We start from the raw sequence: 23,238 nt of genomic DNA, 5'->3' as shown, positions 1-23,238 counted from the left end.
ATGCGGGGAGTGTTTTATGAGTCACTTTTGTTCCACACCCCGATTACATGTTTTAAAGATTGGGCTGTTTGAATACAAGGTTGGTTTAGTATCTAAATAGTTTTTTCCCTGCCCCGTCCCTGGAAAACCAAATGTTTGTTGGAAAGTTTAAGAGTTATAATTTTTAAAAGGATATAACAACTCTGGTTAGGTATTTTATAGTTTGTTGGTAATTTCTGTCAAGATCTCTTGAAGGCATTTTTGTTCTTTACATACTAAATATGTAACAGTGCGTTTTTGCTAGGAGGTGTAGCAGGGCAGCAGGAGAGAGCCCTGCACACTATATATGTTTTGTATTATTATTATTATCATTATTATTATTATTATCATTATTATTATTGTGATTTATTTATGTATATAAATGTGTTTTGTTTGTTTGGCAGCAGGGATGGGGAAGCCCCATCCCACAAAACCCTGTGCAGAAGGTGACCATCTCCCGAGTTAATTCATTGATTCATTTGTTGCTAATCGGGAGATGGTCACCAGTATAAAAGCTTGCAGTTTTCTGTGTTCGGGGTTGGTGTTCGAGAGGAGCAAGCGAGCACAAAGCGAAAAAGGATCAGTAACAGCACCTGCCCAGCCTGACCTTTTTTGGTCTGTTTTGTTTAGTTTTCATGATTTTGTTTTTGTTTAAATATTTATTTTTGCTCTGTGAGCAGTTGTTTGTGTGCAACCTTTTGTTTTATTTTTGTTTGAATAAACACAGCGCCGCAGTGCGCATTGCACTGCCTGCTAGAAGTCCCTGTTTCTGGCCTGACGTCACCACCCTCAGTCATCCCTGTCACGGCAGGTTTAAACAATTTCTGTCGGCCCTAGCGAATTTGCTGATGGTGATTTCTGTGTTGGTTACGGCAATTACAGTAGTTTGGCCTAGGGTTATTTGTTAATTTTATACTATGTTTATACTATGGTATATGACACGACACCCCTTAAACAATACTAATATACAATAAACGTGTTTAACCATAAAAGTCCCACCCATAATAATCAGATTTGAACCACAATTTTGATTGTGCTGAAAATACTAAAACTAATTAGGCCTAGGTTCCAGATAACATTTTGTTGAGTCAAGTATTTATAAAAATGTAACCCATATTGATAATAATAATAATAATAATAATAATAATAATAATAATTAATAAATAAATAAATAAATAAATAAATAAATAAATAACCATATAGACTCATATAGGTAAGGCTACCAACTGTAACATTTAAAAAGTATAAACTGATTTAATATCATTGTACAACCACACATGGCAGACTAAATCAGTTATGTCAAATGCCACACGGCCAATTAAAGGCCAAGAGTGCCATTACTGGTGAACAAACTTTTGTATACTTGAGGGATTTTGGCGTTGATAAAACTGTAGTTCCATTCAAATGTTAGCTACAGTTTCCAGTTAAACAGACCGATACAGTGCGCATGCGTAAGCCACGTATCACTGTTCCCGTGAAGTGTCGCGTAGTTTGCGGCGCAGCTGTATGTGTGCTGCTTTTGCTAGTCTGGACTCTAAAAATCAGGGCCGCTCAAACGGAGGAGAGGAAGGGGCTTGTTGGTGTGTTTCTCTGCAATGGCTGGACAGCAGTTTCAGTATGATGACAGCGGCAACACATTCTTCTACTTCCTCACGTCCTTCGTGGGACTGATCGTCATCCCGGCTACCTATTACTTCTGGCCCCGGGATCAGAACGCGGGTGAGGCCCGGGATGGGGAAGAACGAGTGGTCGTGCAGCTGGGGGAGGAGATAAGGCACACTCGTACTGTTAGGCAGCTGGCAGGCCTGATTGCAATGCATACATAGAACAGCACCGTGCCCCTCATTTAGTATACAGGTATGGGTCGGGGTGTTACGGTACCGGCGCACAGAATGGGGCGACATTTGTAGAAAGGAATAATAATGGTAACATTCAAAGACGGAGAACTTGCTGGTTACAGTACACGCTACACACAGCTTGTCCTACACGTGATCATGTGAAAGGGTACTAGGAAAGTTAATAGTTTTTTGTAAGAAGTGTCTCTCCAAAACCACTTCAGAACATTTATTTTGAAACAACAAAAAAGACCAAATATTACAGTGTTTTCAGCGAGGTTCATTTTACGAACCAAAAGCAAGAGTGTATCTGTTTGTCCCTTGTTTTTTGTAAGTGTACCTACACAGCTAAACCCTTACTGTACGTTGATTTATTTTATGATTAAGAAGCTAATAGTAAATCATTGAACTCCAGTGTTTGTAAAACGCATTTGGTTTATATTTGATATGGTTAAAAGCAATGCTAGGATGGTCAAAATATGCGTTACCTGGGTGGAACTGCTTGATGCACAGCAGAACTTGTATGTAGAGCAGAGTTGTATATCTGTTTAGAAACTAAAGTAAAACGTATAGAATTATTCTTCATGTCCTTTGCCAGTTTAAACATTATTATAATTGTTGTTGTTGTTATTGTTGTGCTGTGATTCTTATACATATATTGTCGCCCTGGATAAGGGCGTCTGCTAAGAAATAAATAATAATAACATATAGTGTTCCTTATGTAGAATTAAATACCCTCGATACAAAACCACAGCCTGAAGAAAATCGGTGTATATTGCCAGCACGTTTTTAGCTAAACTATGGGAAATGATTTTTGGCAGTTATTTTATGTATTTAATTTGTTTGTTTTGTTTCTAAAAGCCACCATTGAGTAAGACATTCTACAAGGTCATTTTTCTGTGTGTGGATTTAAGTGGTTGGTTATCTGTTAAATTGTTAGTTTTTATTTGGAAATGATCAGATTGGGAAACAAACTCCCCAAGATGCCTTGCAGTACCCACTCCAGGAGTGTCCACGAATTATGGTGACAGCAAAGGAGGACTTTGTACAGTAGAATTACAGATTGATTTAGATGTCCATACTGCTGCCACTCAACTATCCAACATTTGTTTATCCAAAACCTTGAAATACAAAACAAATTTGATATGTTCATAGGTTGCTTATTCAAACCTAATCATTTTCAACAACCAATTGGAATATTTCCTTCTTTGCTAGTCACACAGAACACTGCTGGGCAAACCTTTTACTGACTGACTTGTCACTGTTTGTTAAAGTATGGTTTACTTAAATATTCACATCCCATGGTTTCAAGAAGTCAATGATACTTGTATTCCTGCCTTGTAATGTCCAGATTATCCATGCACCACATTTAGAAGTCTGGGTAAGGGACAGAGATGCATGGCAAGTAAACACAATGTTAAAGGAATAACTAATGTTATTAGCCATAGTGCTTCAACAATGAGACTTTTTTCCTAAGGAATTTTATTGGTTTGACCATTAACAAGGAATTTCGATCTTACCACATAGTTTATAAAACATGTAAAGAAATGAGTATGGAATGCACTTGGAATAACACAGAAAACAAACTTGTTGGTTTTGTAATGTGAGGATGGTAGACTGAAAAACCTGACATTGTTGTTCCAGGGTTGCTAGAATTTACACAATGCATGGGTTAATGAGTACAGACAGTGTGGAATATAGATCAAATATATTATTTGAAATGCGCTGCTTGTTATATTTCGTGGGAGCTTAACACAAGGAAAAAGCTTCATGTTTATCTTTTAGATAAATAAAAAACCAAACAAGTCATGTCTGACACTGTAATCGGTATGCAACTACAGTACTTGTACTCCTTTGACGAGTGGCATGGTTTGGTAGTAAGATTGGTACAAATTCATTCTCTTACTTCCAAACCAGTTACACTTCTATTTCTCTCACTTGAGGGCCATTGAAACATGTTATTACACTAGGGATATGAAAAGTAAAAGCACACTGAGGAATGCAAATATTACAATTGGTCCTCCTGAAGTTATTATTATTATTATTTATTTCTTAGCAGACGCCCTTATCCAGGGCGACTTACAATTGTTACAAGATATCACATTATTTTTACATACAATTACCCATTTTACAGTTGGGTTTTTACTGGAACAATCTAGGTAAAGTACCTTGCTCAAGGGTACAGCAGTAGTGTCCCCACTGGGGATTGAACCCACAACCCTCCGGTCAAGAGTCCAGAGCCCTAACCACTACTCCACACTGCTGCCCTGTTAAACATTGTATGAAGCACACCCTTATGGAGTTGTTACAAATCTTAAAATGTTCAATAAAACTAAACAAAAAACAGTAGGTTTGTCTGAAATGACCTCTTGGCATGCTGAGAAATCATATCTGTGGAATTGCTACAAAGACTGTGTTTCTCTTCCCTGTGTCATACAAGTGGAACATTTAGTTCTATACTCAAAATTAATTTACAGACTCATTTAGTCAAGTTTAGTATTGCAGTGAAAACAGCTTAATACAATTACTGTACCATATATAGCTGGATAGCACATATAATAAATACCAGTTTGCTCTGCGAGACATAGGTGGCGTCATGGCCAGTGTGTTACTTGCTAGTTTTGAGGAGTGTCTGTAGTTATAATCTGCATCGGATGCTTTATCCACCTTCATATTTATTGGGTCGATAGTCATATCTGTGCTGTCATTTATTCTTGCTGGCCTTTCAACCAGTCAGGTTTGTAAACAACAAAGGCAGTTTTTCACTACGTAAACAAATACATAATAGATCACCCCTCTCAGTATGCTGTTGGGCAAAACAATATCTCTAAAACCTGTTCGGTTCTCAACAGCTGACATTGTGTCAAAGTCCATCTCACCCTTGCCCTGTACATAGTGTTTGTTTATTGAACTTAGCCCTTCTTGAACTTTCTTTTCAGAGATTGAGATTCAAATGTTTGGATGCTTTTGACATTCATGTATGTAGATACATGCACTGTGTGTGTGTGTATATATGTATATATATATATATATATATATATATATATATATATATATATATATATATATATATATAAATTAATTATATATATATATATTTAATTATATATATATATATATATATATAAATTAATTATATATATATATATTTAATTATATATATATAATATATATTTAATTAATTATATATATATATATATATATATATATATATATATATATATATATATATATATATATATATATATATAATTAATTAATTAATTAATTAATTAATTAATTTAATTAATTAGCACAGTCTACTGCCGGCATTGAAATGCTTGACCAGAAAGTGGCGGGGTTGTTGGTTTCAGCTTTGCTTTTTGTTTCAACAGAGCAACTCCGATTAAAAACTTTGAGAAGAGTGCATGGAAGGTGTTTGTGGTACCGGTTGCGGTTGATGAAATCACAACAAAGCATTATTCCAACACTAAAGTAAGCGTTAACCCCCTCCACACCACGTTATGTTGCCTGTGGCGGCTATTTCACAGAATAAAAAGAAAAAAACAAATGGAAACAATGAGAGATCAATTATTAAACTACTGAACAAGAAAATTTAAGTAAAAACAACATAATCAGTAGCTGTGTTTCCTGTCCTGTGTATATTGATTGATGCAAGTATATACCAGAATCCAAACAGTCACTTTCTGAATACGCCATTGGTATTCAGTACACTGTAATTTTAACATCTGATGGACAAAGATGCAAACTGGCAGCATGTGAGATTCGAGGAAGTCTACTACCATTCTGACACCATCAACCAGAATTCTCACAGACTGATGTCCGCTTTTATTTGTGTAACTATTTTACAATTCATTATAAATGTTTTTATTATTCCATCACAAGCCATTTTGTTACTGAAAGCATAAAGATCACTGAACTTTCATGTTGTCCTTTTCAGTGCAACTTCTATCCATTTGTAGTTGGTGAATGAAAGAGCAGTTTAACACCATTTTGCTACATTTGTTCAACATGCTAATATTTAATCTTTTTTTATTCCAGGAAGGTTGCCCTACTTCTAGGTTGGGCACTATTTTTGTTCCTAGCCTACAAAGTTTCAAAAATAGACAGAGAATATCAAGAATACAACCCTTACGAGGTCCTAAGCTTAGACCCGGTAAGCTGTTGTTTTTGATGTTGTGTAGAAATGCATTGACGCCCTGTCTTTCTTGCATACAGTTAGAGTATATGAGTAAACGCTCAGAAGTCAAAGCTGGGAATGATAAGAATTTGAGTTAAATTGCAATCACATTAAATGTTTTATAAATTCGTCTAATGCCTTAGTCTAAGGCTATATATTTGTCCCATTGGTCAAAATCAGATTTTTAATTGTGTTCAGTTTGTACTTTAAATGGATTAAGTTAGTTTTTTTTCATGCGTTATTTGTTAAATTATTAGGAATTGTGTATTTTGCTTTTGTTTTATTAAAGTGGTTACAGTTTAAGTCCTTAATCTCTTGCCTTGAATGATAGTATGTAGTAAACGTAGGGTGCCAATACTGCATTGACAGTATTTTGATTTCCCACTTATTGTTTTCTGCTTATCCATCACTGTTAATCCATCTTATCCATCTGTAGTTTTTCATCATAGAAACCAGATTAACTACAGTACATTTTCTTGTAGGGAGCGTCTATCTCTGAAATTAAAAGGCAGTACCGACTGCTGTCGCTCAAGTTCCATCCAGATAAGGGAGGAGATGAGGTGATGTTTATGAGGATTGCTAAGGCTTATGCTGCGTAAGTACCTTTTACCCTGTTCAGATATACAATCCTCCAAATATGCACTTTGTGTGGGACAGATTCTTTATACAGCCTGCTGCTGCTTTGGTTTGTGCAAATTATGAGTGGGTCTATGCTGTAAAACAAAAGAAATGTGTGCAGGTAAGAAATCTCACAGATTGAATTAGATTATGGAGAGCGGGTGGGGTGAAGGCAATATTGGTTTCTGGTGTCTGTCAAATTAATTTTATATATTGTTACAAATGTATGCATGATTTGGATTGATTGATTACCTCCTACAGTTTGAGTTGTAGCTTTAATTATTAATGGGCAAACCAGTCAAATAAGGAGAACAATTCTATTTTATGTTACATGTGATGTTTGGTTTAATGTTTCTAAATGGATTTAAATATTTGCAGTACAGTAGTCTCCGGCTAAGAGAACACCCCTTGGGAAGCATGCAAAGTGTTCAATTAGCCAAAGTGTTCTCTAAGATGGAGTTGACCACCAGACACAATATGAATTAATAAATAAATACATATTTATTACTTGTCATGACGCACGTGCATCAATGTGAAATGAACAACATAAATAAGAGAAAAGCAATAGGCAACTGTATGTTAATAAACTATAATAATAAAGTAAATAATAGTGTTCCTATACACAGAGACTACTGTGTTATTGTCCTTAAACTATTCCTAAATACACTTTGCTAGTTGTAGGGCATGACGTTAAGGTCTTGAAGGGCAAGGCAATGTGCCTTTGTTGGGCATAAAGACTCAGGGACACCAAGGCAATTCTAGGGGGCAAAAAGGCAAAACATAAATCCAACCCAAGGCGAGTTCATACTCCTTCATAAAACAATAAAAAATAAATACTGAGTGCCTGTTATGGTGATTAAATTGTAATTCAAACAAACACAAATCAATGTTTTTTCTGAGGTATTCACACATCAATTGAATTACAAAAATACAGGTCATTTTTCCATTGTAAAAATAAAATGGTATAAAAATCCAATTTAAAAACAACAAACTTTCATAATGAAAAAATACAAAGGGTGATTTGGAAAAAAAATAAAATAAATGTTCAGGGTATTTTTTTTACTAAACTCGGTCACACACCACTGAATACATAAATTAGACTAGAGGCTTAAATACGGATTTTCAGGCAAACTGGCAGAAGGTTTAGCCATGGCTGGAGTTATTCAGTCTGCAGTGACTGCTCAACTGTAGTTTGCTAACCGTTGTTACAAAACCTGTACAAACAACTCGGCTTTGAAAAAATAAATAAATAAATAAACTCGAAATAGAAACTTTGCTCGGCATCACAATGATGAACTGCTGGATGTACATAATGTTAGATGTTTATATTTCAGAGACTTTTTATATAGTTTCACAGTTCTTGAAATGTTCAGTTGCAAAGGATTTATAATTTTGTTATAGTGCATTGCTGGACACTTCCTGGGGAAAAAAAATGCTGTTAAGCATACACATTCTAACTCCTTTCGTGAAAGCACACATTTTACTAGTTAAAAAGCAGAACCATGTAAGGTTGTGTTTCGTTCACTATTATGTTATCTCTCCTAGTTTCATAGTGCAGGGAGCTGCTACTTGAACCATATCATAGCTACTTGCTCAGTTTTGTGTTTTTTGAGGGGGGTGGGGGGGGGGTTGGTGTAAGAATTTGAGCAAAACTAATAATTATCATGGAGCAGGATGAGATTAGACAGAATTAAATTGAATTGTGACAGAACAGGCCAGCTGACGGGCCATCAGATGTGCCGAGCAGGTTTGTGAATGGGTTGCAGGCAACTTTTGCCATAAGTGTATTATTTTTATTCCCCCCCTCCCCAATTTGAGAGGCATTGCGGCAAGCAGCTTGGGCACTGTGGCAATTGCTGTCGGTGCCGTTGGTTATTTCACGCCCTGTAGTTGTATGTCATGGGATAAATGTTATAAGTAAACCTCAATTAAAAAAGAGAAATAAATAAATATATTCCTTTTCACAAAGGTCCCAAGTTTGCATTTAATTATTTGTGACTCCTGTTTACGTATCGATACTAATCAAAGATTTGTTTTCAACAGTTTAACAAATGAAGAGTCTCGGAACAACTGGCAAAAGTACGGCAACCCCGATGGTCCGCAAGGTAAACTGTGATACAGATCTGTCTTGCGTTCTGTATACAGGGGTATAATTCAGCCTAGTCATCACAGCAATATTTAGTCTTTACTAGGTCAGTTATGTTCTGCTTCTGCTCTCAGTATAAGTCATTCAGGGCAGCCTGTGCATTTCTGTGAATGAGATCATTTGTAAAGTTTGGTTCACCTGTGCTGAAATTCCAGTGAAAGTGTATGACAGATACTTTTAATGTACAGAACAACTTCTACAATGACTTTGTGTTTTCAATCGCATTCTATTTAATTCCCTAGCTACAAGTTTTGGTATTGCTTTACCTGCTTGGATTGTGGACCAGAAAAATTCCATGCTGGTAAGTTTAAAAAATAAATAAGTAAATAACAAAAAACATCCTTTAAACATGAGATAAATGAAGTAATTTCACCATTGGCAGCAAGAAGGAATTTCATTTCCTTTTCTCCAGTTTACTTGCAGTGAAAACTAATACAAAAAATGCAGGCTGACATATATTTTTTAAAGGTGTAGAAATAAATGTGTGTTATATTCCCCTTTTTTTTTCAGGTCTTGCTTGTGTACGGACTAGCTTTTATGGTTATCCTTCCTGTTGTCGTGGTAAGTACCGATACAATTTAAATTTACAGATCACTTAATTGCCCTCGTCATTTAAATAGGACCCTCTCTGGGGGGTTTGCATTGTGTTGGATATTTTATTTTTATAACCTTTTTAGTGTACAATTTTTAATTCAGTGGCGGTAGTTAGATCCTCCTTTTTTTGATTAATTGAAAACATCCATTGGGTAATTGAATTGTGTAATGGCTTGTTTTAGCACTTTTAAATGGTTTCCCCACATGTTCTAGGGTACTTGGTGGTATCGGTCAATACGCTACAGTGGAGACCAGATTCTTATCAACACAACACAGCTCTTCATGCACTTTATGTATAAAACTCCAAACATGAACATGAAACGTAAGTATCCCTTTCTAAAATTGGCAAGCTGAAATGTGATTGCAAAGAAGGCAGAAGATATATATTGCACTGGACAGCCAAGAATATATGCATAAGTGCTCAAATGATCATTTGAAAAAGCTGTGCTCACACATGGCTGTGCAAATGTTATTTACTACTTTGCAAAAAAAATAAATTAAAAAAAAGTAGAATTATTAGTAACTTTGAAACGGATAAAATAAATATTGTAAATCTGTAAACAGTGACTTTTAATAGCCCTTTTTAGATGTGACAGAGGTTTTTGTAATGTTTTGGGTTTTTTTTGCATCTAAGAAACATTGAATCTTTTTGTGCAGGCTTAGGAATGGTTCTGACAGCAGCTTTTGAATTTGACCCACGCAATAACAAGGAGGCAACAATTAGACCAACAGATAACACCGAAGTTCCTCAGGTAACCTGTGTACTGTAGGAGAATTTTATATTGGGGGAACTTCAGCTGACAACAGATGGATGTTAACTCTTGATTTATGAACATTCAGCTCATTCGGGACCTTGGAAATATCAATGTCAAGAAGAAGGAGCCTCCTTTTTGCTACCCATACAGTCTGAAGGCCAGAGTCCTCATGCTTTCTCATCTTGCCAGAATGGAGGTGTCGGAGAACACGGAAGAAGGTAGTCCCACCTTTAAAGACCCTCATTTTTTTAGCATAACAGATTCTTTCTTCCTGTAAAACACCATGACAGTGTGTACATATATATATATATATATATATATATATATATATATATATATATATATATATATATATATATATATATATATATATATATATATATATATATATATATATATATATATTGGGGATGCACCGAATCCAGGATTCAGTTTCGGATCTGAATCTTATCTGCCCAGACGCACATCCATTTTAATACATCCTTCCAATGTGTGCAGTTCTTCTGTAAATAAAACACAAATCAGGTATTGAACGTAACCGTTGTATTTAACAAGAACACTCTGTAGCAGCTCTCAACTGCCTAAATTACTGGTGGCGCACGCACTAAACACATCACGCAGCTGCTGAATGCAAACATACCCCTGTATGCAACAGCACATCACTTTGCATGGAGTAAAGTCCAATTGTTGGCTGTTTTTCTGTTTTCATCCTTTGAATGGGGTGTAATGAGACACAGATTTCATAAATAAAACCTGTGATGTTTTAATATTTTTACTTTTTCTGGTGTGTAGATCAACGGTTTGTTGTGAGAAAGATACCTGCACTTCTGCAAGAAATGATTAACGTCGGCTGTCAGCTTACTGTGATGGCAAATAGCCGTGGGGGTAAGGATGGGTCCTTCTTTAGAACCTAAATGTGGTGTTGTTGCACATAGAAGAAAACAACAAAAACATGCAACTGAAATGAACAAACCAGCCTTTGAAACATGTTGTTACCTGCAGCTAGACAAGGAACACAGAAAGGGGTCTCTGCAAGACTGACTTAAGTAAGATTTATTTACCAGTGCACAGTTGTTTCAGCTTGCATGTGGATCAGTGTATTCTTTTTTTAATGGTGTTTATTTGAAACCTAGAAGGGGATATTGTATTGTATTTAAGTAGCACATTGAGCATCTTGTCTGTTGTATGGTAATTGGTTATTATAAAGCCTGTAGAAAAAACTACTGATTTGAAAGATGCCACCCACCTTTTTTTTTTTTTTTGGCAGAAATTTGCCATTCATTTAGTGCCTCCAAGTTTTCATTGTTCTGTAGGAAATGTTTATTCCACAATCTCATTGCAAAGTGAACTTATAACCTATCTGGTATTGATTGCATTAACTAGAGGCATCATAAAAAGCCTGTGCTATATTTAGAATAAGTTTTATTTGATTCTTTTTTTTATTTAATGTAGGACTTCATGTCCCTCGCTTGGTGTCCATTGAGAACTGTATGAAACTCTCCCAGATGATCGTGCAGGGCCTGCAAGAATCCAAGTCTCCATTGCTGCAGCTCCCACACTTTGAAGAGGAGCATCTGAGATACTGCGTTTCTAAAAAAGTAAGCAAGCGATAATTCATTTTATTCCCTTTTTCTATTTAATCGAATGCAGATATCTCTTTTAATGAGAGATGGCGATTTGGTCACTTATAAACAGTTGTTTAACTGCTTGCGATTTAAAATAATTTAATTAGAGAAATCCTTGCTTCTATAATGAACATAACCTGTAAAGCTGAATAAAAAAAAAAGTTTAATTGTTTAACAGAAACTATTCTACCAGTTTCACCTTCATTTTTGTGTTTTCTTCACCCACAGTACAAAGTGAGAAGCATCTTGGACCTGGTTAGTTTGAAAGACTCTGACCGAAGGAGTATGCTGCGCTTCCTTGGGGAGGAGAAATACGATGAAGTTATGGCAGTTCTTGGAAGTTTTCCCAACATTACAGTGGATATAAAGCTTCAAGGTATGTACTTTGAGAGAGAGGAAGCCTTACAATCATAAATAAGCTTAGCAAATAATTGTGGTAAATAAAAATCTGCCAGCATTCTATCTTTATCCACGAACAGGACTAGATCTAACCAATGTGAGTGATAATATCTGGTATACTTGCAGCAGACCATTAGTAAAAAATGAAATCGGTAACAATGGCAAACAATTTGTTTTAAAAATGCTTGTACGCTCGTTTTATAGAGAAGCTTGTAGGCATCTTTGTTATAATGGAAGACTATTTTGTAGAGCATTCATTTTAGAGTGTTTATATGGAAAGATACATAAAAACGAAAAAAAACTAAATAGTTAATATAAATATAAACGATAATTGTGCTGTAATATTGAAGTATAAAAGCAATAAGGCCCTCCACATCGAGCATTACGAAGAATTATGGTAATAATTACCGGTCCGTAATGCATGATGTTGAGGGTCTTATTGCATACATATACTTCCTAATAAACATATTTCTAAAGTTTAGAATATCACAACATTAATTACTTGTATGCATTTGGTGTTTTTCTGTGTCCTTTGAAATGGAAAATAGAAATACAAAGTTTGTTGGGCCAATAGAAAAATCTGATAAAAAGAATGCGAGTCTGTGAGAGTGACAGCTGTCAGTCAAGCTGTTGAAGGAAAGAGAAGTCTGGCAGGTTGGCAAAGGGGTCTGTCGCTATATGAAGTTTGATGTAGTTTAATTCCAGAACGTTGTAGTTGCATAGCTAAGAAGGGATGTATAGTGTCGAACGCGGACGATGGCAGCTATCCAAAGACCACTAGGGCAATTGAACTTCGTCGGTGGATGCTGCAAAGTTAACATTTTAGCTTAATTTTGCAACAGATACACTTACAAACCATACATTTTACTGTGGAGTTGCCTATACTTGACTACAGCAAATTATCATAAGAAATGGTTCTCATTGATACTCAAAAATACTTTAAAAAAGCTAATTTGATTTGATGAGCCCTGTGTAAGCAAATGGTAACTCATAAACAAAACATAAAGGTCGTTAAAGTTAACTATTTCATATTAATATAGTTGTAACCCAAAAGTTGAGATGGGGAAACCTTTTTAATTTGAGAGTTTTTATGTTTTTGTTTGCAGTGCTAGATGATGAGGACAGCCATAACATTACAGCAGGGTCCATTGTTACAGTCACTGTCACACTAACAAGGAAAAGAATGCTGGTAAGTTGGAAGAAGATATTTGTAATAACCAAAAGCTTAAAACAGTTTATATTGTCTGTATTTAGGGCTTGAACTTTTGTTTATTTTTGACAAGTTCCCAAAATAAAAGAATTAATCGCTCTCCTTGTAGAGGAATGCATTTGTTTTGAGCCGACTTAGATTATTCATTGAAACGCCATGTTCATTTTACAACAAGTTTCCTGAGACTTTCATATGTAATGATGTCTTTCAATGTACTCATCAGTTACAAATACTAAATGGAACATTAAATGCTCCACTCCAGGTTTAATAGGTGAAATGAGAATTTACTTGAGATTGAAGTAGTTCAGTGGAGAACATGGTTGAAACTGAGCTGGAATGGAAGAGCCCACCCCTGAGTAAAACCAGCTTTCCACTCTGAGATGCACTAAAAACTTTTGATCTGCTTCCTTAGCAATTTTACAATAGAAATCCCCTCAAACTATTTTACTGCAGGCCAGACCATGTTCAGAGTACAATAGAGAGCTATTATGATGTAGAAGAAAACAACATTTTCTCCACTTATTTTAAAGGATTTCTTTGAAAAGGAGCAGGAACAAGTGTGTGCACCAGAGGATCCTAATACAGAAGAGGGGGTAGGTACTCCTTTTATATTGTGGAAATTACTTGTTTTAGGTTCAAACTTAAATTTTAATAGAAAGTAATGTATTAATTTAATACACATAACAAACCTGATCGTTCAACCTATCATTGGTTTCGAAAAGCTGTACAACATTACTGAATTTTATTTTTATTGTAAGATATTTTTGCACCTCAACAATAACTTCATATACTGGCCACGGTATATGCCATTAGTAATTCTTCAGAACGTTTCATAACAGTACTACCTTGAAGAATATAAATGAATTACACAGACCAGTTTTTTTTTTTTAAATTTTTTATTACCAAACCAGTTTTGGCTGTTATCCAATACAGTATGTCAATGTTTTTAGTCTTGCTGTACCAAAATTAGACTTTCTAGTGCATAGTCTACATTATTAAAAACAACACTAGAATACGCTGTCCAGATCTTAAAGCCACCACACACCAGGTACGACGCGACAAGCGAATCTGGGCAGCGCTGCAGCACAATTATAGAACCTGTACTTTTTACACCCCAGGGTACATGACTGGCAACACCAGGTAGCAATGGAGCGGTGCAAAAAAAAATTGAATAATATTTTTTGGATTGAATAATATTTTTTGCAAATATGTTGCACAACAGAAGGGAACCAAGCAACCACAGCGCTCCATCTAAGCACGTGTTCTAACAGGACATGGAATCTACAAATAATGCTTTCTTTCAGATAAGTCTGCAATATTTCAAAGGCTATTAAAATCACAAATACTTTTTTTTTTTACTAATTGTTGATTTTAAGTGTTAAGTTTCTGAATATCAGAAAACAAGGTGATTATCATGATTACATTGGCAAAAAATTGATCTACAGATATCGATTTAAATATATTTTAATGTAGTCTATAATCGTTCACTATAAATGAAAGGTGTATGGTACGTGTTTTATTATTATTTGCAGAGGGTGGTAAATGTTGTTCTAATCATGATTTTTGTGTATATGAATAAGTATTTCAAATTTCTGTGCATGGAAGCCCTTTTTTTTCTATGTCTTTGTTTCTTTACTTTTACCTTTTGCTTGAATTATACAAAAAACGAACAACGAATATACAAAAAATTCATGCAAAATGTAATAAAAGCAATTTTATGTAACATGTTATTTAAAGTAGGAAGAGATCCCAGGAGTAAGAATGTGTTTTTACTTTATCCCCCTGAATTAATTTCAAAACAAAGACTACCATACAGCAGTTTAATTGTTTATTCCCCCAAAAAAATAGTAGCCTACCTAGTCCTGAAAACGCTGTGATAAACATTGTACCGTGCTCTCCTAAAAAGTATTCATAATTACATTTTAGATATTCTCTCACTGCTTGCAAAATACCTTTTTGTTTTTCCTTATTTATAGTATGACACGCTTAGCTGTGTTTTTCTGTGACCAATATTTGTGTTTCAGCAAGGAGACGTCGGCAAAAACAAAAGCAAGGTATGGCAGAATAAGAACAAAGCTGCCAAGAAGACATCGAAGTCAAAGAAAAAGAAATTGTCTAAGAAGAAAGCCCCTTCTCAGCCGCAGAAACAGGACAAGCAGAAACAGGCGAACGGGACAGTTGCTGGCAATGTAAGACGTGCTTTTCCAACCTGTTTTAAGGGAGTTTGCCAAGTAGGCCAGTAGGAAAGCAAACCAGAATATTATTATTAGTCAGTCATTTAGCAGATGCTTTTATCCAAAGCGACTTGCAGAGACTAGGGGGTGAAGTTGCAACAGGACCTCGGTTTTACTTCTCATCCGAAGGATGGAGCACAAAGAGGTTAAGTGACTTGGTTAGGGTTACAGTGAGTCAGTGGCTGAGTGGGGGAGTAGAACCGGGGTCCTCCAGAATATAGTCTTAACCCTTTGGTATCTAGGGACATACTGTGGCAAAGTGGTTTGCCGTGCGCATTAATGATAGACAAGAGACGGTTCACAGTGAAAACGGCTAACTCCTAAAGCAAACTGTAGGATTTATTTGGTCTCTGAAGAATAAAACAAAGATGGAAGTACATGATTTGCCTACAGTATCTAGGAAACGGGCCTGGTTGTTTTTTTGTATTTTTTTTTTTTGGTCCCGATTGTCGTTTTCCCCGGCAGGAGGGTGCCCCTTTGACTAAGGAGGAAGAGGATGAGGTTTCGGACAAGGGTAGTGATTCAGAGGAGGGGGAGACCAACAAAGACTCTCCGAGTGAGAGAGACGATGAGAGTGACAAGCAGAGCGACACTGAACCAGACGAAATGGGTGGGGATGATGAAGAGGTGAGGCTTCAACTTCAGCTTCTAAACATCAAGCAACATGTATATTTTACATGTATATTTTGGCCCCTTGCAGGTTGTCTGGTAAAGAATTCCACGTTTTGAAAATGCAGTTTGTGCAAATTTTGTATGTTGCTTTGCCTCCATGCAGTAACCTTTAACAGCTGCCCCAGTAATTCTGTTATTACAATCTGAACAGAGTTTAGATTGTCTACTGTATGTCTACTCATGCTTTGCTGATTTAAATGTTCCATGTCCTGTTATCTATTTTAATTTGAGTAATGCTTGTTCAAGTCATTCCATCCAGTGGGTTTTTGGTTTAAAACAAAGGAATCCTATTGAGAGATGATCTTGGCTAGCTTATACATTTTGATATTGATTTTTATTTTTCTCCTTCAGGAGTGGAAAGTACTACAGCAGAGTATCCAGCGAAGAGAAAAGGCCCTTTTAGAGACGAAATCAAAGATCACACATCCCGTTTATAGCTTGTACTTCCCTGAGGTATTTATTTTTATTTTTTTTGTTATTTGCTTATTTTGGAATTTATAAGAATTTGATTAGTCTACCCAGAATATTATTATGTATGTATGTATTTATTTTATTTATTTATTTATTTATTTAATTCCCTCCAATTTTACAGGAAAAGCAGGAGTGGTGGTGGCTTTATATTGCAGACAGGAAAGAACAGACTTTAGTATCTATGCCCTATCATGTCTGTACACTTAAGGACACAGAAGAGGTAAGTGAGATATCATATTTTACTTGTCCTCCACTGAGCTTGTTTTACTTGTCCTCCACTGAGCTTGTCCTCCATTGCATATAGACGTAAGGAAAAGTTCAGATAGTGTTTGAACCAGGAATATCTTCTGTTTTGTAAGCATATGTCTGCAGGAGATATACAGGGTGATTACAATGCAATTAGGGCATTTGGGAAGCAGTAACATACAAAGTATTCATGGTAAGATATTGAAATATGAGCACTGTGACCGTATGTGCGTATCGGACGCTACCAGTGCAGTTGCTGTTGCCTGGCATCTTCCACTTCTGTCCATGCATTCTTGACAGTATAATCCATTTTTTATTTGCTGCCCATGGTGCCTTAGTGCTATACATCAAGTTTCACTGTCCTGCTATGTTGATTACAACAGCTTGCGGAACATTCCATACCTGGCCTTTATATAACATTCATTATTTGTTTTGCCTCCAGGACCCTGCTATAAACAGGACATGGTTGTCATTCTATCATTGTTCCTGATTACATTTTAAATCCATCAATCTATAAAATGATGTCTGAAAGGCTGACTTGTGCTGCCGGACCGCCCTCCCTGTCAGATTCCAGCTCCACAATTAGTTGCTAGGCAACCGTAGCATGGCTGTGTCAGACGGTCTTAAAGGAAAACCACCTTGACTGCAATGTCTACAGAATTCTGAAGTGTTAGAACAATGCAGAGCTCAGAGCTGCAGATGGATTTAATGTTGGAATTCTTGTGGTTTGTTTTTTTTTTAAATCCTGTATGAGAAATCAACCAATCGCCATTTAAGGATTTTTTTCATTTAGTAATTACATTAATTAAAGTTGTTTTATTTTTCTTTATGTAACATTCTTGAAATTTAATATTTGTTCTAATACAGAACAAAGCTTAGATTTGAATACCAAACAATTTATAAAATCTGGTTATCTTTATCTTTAGTGTCTAATGGCTATAATACAGTACCAGTAGACAAACAAGTAATTTTGGATTTAATTCAAACAAATATTTTCAAACTATGAGCACTCATAAAGAGGAAAGGATGAATTTGAGTGACTAAATGATTTAACAGGTTGCATAACCTCAACTTTTATAAACATTGTTATTATTTATTTATTTTCTTTTAAGGTTGAGCTTAGATTCCCTGCACCATCAAAACCTGGAAATTATCAGTACTCTGTGATTCTAAAAAGTGACTCATTCATGGGATTGGATCAGATAAAGCCATTAAAGGTAAGATGTTGCTTGTGAATGTTCAGTTTTTGACTCCTACTCTGTGTTCTCCTTTATTAAGGTGATCTCATGACAGGGAGCACAATTAGTCTATGAGGAGTTCAGCAGAAGTTGGGTTGGGGCATTATTTAGCCAATTCTGGCTAGCATGTTCAAGGACTTACTGCTCTAAGCACACAAAATCTGATACTGGTTTTTAATTGTTGGAGGGTGTTCTTTCTCCATAATGTGTGCTCATATTAAGCAAATGCAAGAAAGAACGATTATGCATCAGCTACAGGACCGGATTTTTCTACTAAAGGCAAGTTGCCCATGTAATATATTTACATGTGATTTGCCCTGATGGAAAAATACAGGCTGAAGACTCCATTGCATATAAATAGAACCAGACTATGATTTATTCCTCAAGAATAACCATTGCTTGCGTCTCCAGTCTGACCTTTTGAACGGCTCTTGTTCTGTTTGCTAGCTGGAGGTCCACGAAGCAAAGCAAATGCTGGACAACCATCCCCAGTGGGACATCCCAGAGACAGAAGAGGAAGAGGAGGACCAGGAGGACAGCGACGGCATCGAAGAGAGTGAGGAGGAAGAGGAAGACAACGATTAAACAAAACGATTGTAATCGACTACTGTCTCCTGATTTAAAAAAAACAAACAATGATGTTACACACAGTTCCGACACCTGCCATTCTGTTTCTCTGTCCTCCCTTTTTTTATTTTTTTATAAATATAAATGGCACCCCAATATCACAGCGAGGTCTGACATTTAAGCTGTAGGTTTTGTGTGTGTACAAATTCTGATTGCCTCTCACGTGGGAGATTCCGAGAACTCCCCTTCTGGCTGTGCCTAGAAAGATGCCCATAGCGTGCATTAAACAGCTACTTGTTACTACAATGACTGTGTTACTGGTAATTTAATTGGAAGTGAAGGTAAAGCTATTTTTCTTGAAGGAAAATAGAAGTAAATAAGAATTGCCCTTGGTAGGGGTATCCATGTTTTTTTAGTATTGTATATTTTGGTTGGATGCACAGTGAGTCACAAACATTTGGGTAATGGCGGTCTTTTCTAAAAGTGGAAAATAAGGGTCTTCTTTGTGTGCTTGTTTTGTTGCTCTTTTTCTTTTTATATTACCTTTTTACTGCAGTACTGATTTGAAATATAATTTGGTGTGCTAGTTTGTGGGGATGTTGTAACCATGAATACTGTGGTTTGACAGATCAGCCACTCCGATTTTCCTTCTCATAAAACCGGTTATATATTTGCCACATTGATGTCCGTCACATATCTTCATTTAGTAGTACGTGGGACTGTGCAAGGTATCTCCGCAGGGATTTAAATATTTCCACAGTAAATTCTTGGGTTTATTAACACCTAATTGTTAGAACTGCAGTTATAATATAAAATAGTGCGATTTGTATTTAAAGGGCAATGTTGTTCATCTCATTACAAAGGTTTGGATCCCTTTTATGTATTGCAAAATTGAAATTTGAATTGAATAGGCATTAAGTTCAGCCTTATATTTAGGTGGTCTAGCATTCATGCTCAGTTTGAAATCTTATAGCATAAAACACTCAATTAAGCATCATGAGTCTGGTATTGAATTACAATTTAGTAAGTTACATTTTAAAAGCATTTTTCAGATTTATTCCATCTTTTCCAAATCTGAAAAGAAGTCCTAGTTAGTTGGTTTAAGAAATTTGGGTAAATTTGGCAGTGTGTTTCACGAAAGCAATAAAGCTAGACTAGCACTTTTACTATATGCATGGGATTGTAGTTCGGTATAGTACACAAGCATTTATGAAAAAATGCATTGTTGCAGATACCTTATTTTCATTGGTGAGCATGATGCATAATGTAGTAAGTCCATTCCAGGTGGCTTTTTAAAGTGACAGAGGCTTATACAAGTGTGTGGAATATCAGTAGTCCTGTCCACAAATATTGTCCATTTCACTTTTTTTTTTTTTTCTTCATTGATGTGGAAGTGATCCTTTAAGGGCTTTGGAGAGCCTTTTGTTGTTTTTCAAAAGGCTTTTTTGTGCTTTTTAAATAAAAAATTAAAAAAAAGAAAGTTTGCAGGATTTAAAGGTTTAGATATACTGTACGTTTTAACTTTGGAGGCACTATAGTGGGAACCCTCTTCAGATGTGCCAGAAAAAAAGTGACCTATAATTCTTACTTATTTAAAATTCAAGTGTATTGTTTTACATGACTGAAATTAGTTTTTTTTTTTTTTTTTTGGTTCTTTTAAAGTGGATAGTATCGGGCAAAAGCAGGGTCATAATAATAAAAACAGCACACTATCCTTTACAATCATGTATTATTCCAACACTGCAGAATTTTAAATATACAGCTTAAGAGACCACTGCAAAATTATCAGTTTCTCTGGTTTTACTATTTATAGGTATGTGTTTGGGTAAAATGAACATTTTTGTTTTATGCTATAAACTACTGACAACATTTCTGCCAAATTCCAAATAAAAATATTGTCATTTAGAGCATTTATTTGCAGAAAATGACAAGTGGTCAAACCTTGTACTTGGCTTGATTCATGCGTCCTTCACAAAGACAAATCTGCCCGATTCCAGCCTTGCTGAAGCACCCCCAGATGAGTCCAATTTTCAGCTTTGCCCAACACCTGGTCGTCTAATGGTTAGACGGAGACCTGGAGAGGCCTACAAGCCACAGTGTATCGCACCCACTGTTAAATGTGGTGGAGGATCGGTGATAATCTGGGGGTGCTTCAGCAAGGCTGGAATCGGGCAGCTTTGGCATGAATCAAGCCAAGTACAAGGTTGTCCTGGAAGAAAACTTGCTTCCTTCTGCTCTGACAATGTTCCCCAACTCTGAGGATTGGTTTTTCCAGCAGGACAATGCTCCATGCCACACAGCCAGGTCAATCAAGGTGTGGATGGAGGACCACCAGATCAAGACCCTGTCATGGCCAGCCCAATCTCCAGACCTGAACCCCATTGAAAACCTCTGGAATGTGAGCAAGAGGAAGATGGATGGTCACAAGCCATCAAACAAAGCCGAGCTGCTTGAATTTTTGCGCCAGTAGTGGCATAAAGTCACCCAACATCAATGTGAAAGACTGGTGGAGAGCAAGCCAAGACGCATGAAAGCTGTGCTTGAAAATCAGGGTTATTCCACCAAATATTGATTTCTGAACTCTTCCTAAGTTAAAACATTAGTATTGTGTTGTTTAAAAATGAATATGAACTTATTTTCTTTGCATTATTTGAGGTCTGACAACACTGCATCTTTTTTGTTATTTTGACCAGTTGTCATTTTCTGCAAATAAATGCTCTAAATGACAATATTTTTATTTGGACTTTGGGAGAAATGTTGTCAGTAGTTTATAGAATAAAACAAAAATGTTCATTTTACCCAAACACATACCTATAAATAGTAAAACCAGAGAAACTGATAATTTTGCAGTGGTCTCTTAATTTTTTCCAGAGCTCTATATATGGAACACATATTGCCATCCAATTCAAGTTACTTTTTGTAGCGTAAGGATCTCAAATACAATTTAAAAAGATGTATTAATTGGAGGAAATATAGTGGCACACACACACTGGTGTGGATGTGTTTTGGGGAATTCCTGTGGAAAAGGATGTGGGACCATTTATTAACTTTTTAAAACTCATCTGATCTAATAGCTTTCAAATACTAATAGTTCTAGGGCTGGTGTCAATACAACTGTAACTGAACTAAGCCACGGGAAAAAATACATCAGTTGATTAAGGCAATATTGACGTTCTGTCTGTAATGTAAATGTATCAGCAAATTAAAAGTTCCTGGATGAAAGCAAGACTCACTAGCTATGACAAGCTGATTCTTGTGGTTCCTTGTGATATATATGTAGCAAAAAAATAAATCCATTTCAGAGTCCAGAAGACCAGACTTTATTTCACATCTGATCTTTATATACCTTTTTTTTTTTTTTAATGACTTTTTTCAAAGATCTTCTTGCAGAAGTATGGCAGACAGGTCTATTTGTTCCTTACGGAGATTAACTGTAAAAATGGTGGAAACTTCTTTCAAAATTTTGCATTGCTAGTGTTGTATCTGAAATCGGTATAAATATTGTACTGTTCATTAAGTTTATTTGTTGGGCAAATACCAAACTGTATACCATCTGCTATGTGTTGCAAAACATAATTTACACCTAGAAATAGACCTTGTTTTTGGGGGGGGGGGGGGGGGAGAGTATTTTAAGTATTACTGATCTGCAAGATGCAGCATTAGTTAACATGCTGTGTGTTAAAATACACCACAGTACCTTCAACAAACCAGCTGCATCCTGTCTTAATATTTCAGGTCAAAAAGGAATAATTGCCCAATGTTACAGTATCTGCCAATTTTGTTTACAAGAAAATCGTCATTGTAAATGGGAAATATATCCTTATATATTCTTTGTATTTAAATAGTTGCAAATAAAATGGAAAGACTTTTTAAACTGTGACATGAGTTTTTTCTGCTAATTTTTTTTTTATTGTGTTATAAGATGTATAAAAATTTGATTTTTATATTTCTAAAATTTAACAAGTTAACAATGTTGACAAGTGAAATTATCAGATGGCAGACAGTTAAAGGTAGGTAATTTTGTTTCCAGTATATTGTACTTTCTTCCTTTCTTTTGAATTCTGCTTTTATTTTAGAGGATCCTCAAAGATGGGGGGGGGGGCAGATTTATGGAGGGTGAAAAAAATGGATTAGAAATAGGCAAATCAAATATGAAAGGGATTCTATTGTAAAGCCTTCCATGTAGCAGAGCTCACCAGAGGGCCCTCAGTTACGGACGTTCAGATTACTGAACATTCAATATTTCTGGCTCCTAGATTATGGGTCTCATATTTTGTATTTTTTCGTAGTGTTTTTCCTTCTGGCGTATTATTTATTTATTTATTTTGCATTCAACTTTGTTTCATGAATATTGCGATTTGCTCCTGTTTGGCAGAGCAAAGAGAATTTAAGCACACTAGTCTTCCTTACCATATGAATGAATGAATGAA

At 35.8% G+C, this 23,238-nt stretch overlaps 1 protein-coding gene across 1 annotated transcript; it reads left to right on the top strand.

The window, feature by feature from the left end:
- The first annotated feature begins 1,447 nt into the window (after nt 1–1,447).
- On the top strand, nt 1,448–22,688 carry sec63 (SEC63 homolog, protein translocation regulator). Its single transcript, XM_034005236.3, has 21 exons — nt 1,448–1,737; nt 5,228–5,327; nt 5,895–6,009; nt 6,516–6,628; nt 8,695–8,756; nt 9,040–9,098; nt 9,308–9,358; nt 9,605–9,713; nt 10,049–10,143; nt 10,232–10,364; nt 10,939–11,031; nt 11,599–11,744; nt 12,000–12,147; nt 13,277–13,359; nt 13,911–13,973; nt 15,405–15,569; nt 16,080–16,241; nt 16,638–16,739; nt 16,879–16,977; nt 18,116–18,220; nt 18,689–22,688. Exons 1-21 carry the CDS (start codon nt 1,614–1,616, stop codon nt 18,824–18,826), a joined length of 2,265 nt encoding a protein of 754 aa, XP_033861127.1. The 5' UTR covers nt 1,448–1,613; the 3' UTR covers nt 18,827–22,688.
- Nucleotides 22,689–23,238: the final 550 nt, after the last annotated feature.

The sequence above is a fragment of the Acipenser ruthenus genome, chromosome 5, assembly GCF_902713425.1.
Source record: "Acipenser ruthenus chromosome 5, fAciRut3.2 maternal haplotype, whole genome shotgun sequence".
NCBI classification, from domain to species: Eukaryota; Metazoa; Chordata; class Actinopteri; order Acipenseriformes; family Acipenseridae; genus Acipenser; species Acipenser ruthenus.
Note: the sequence above shows the minus strand (reverse complement) of the source record. Positions and strands in the feature narration are given on the sequence as shown.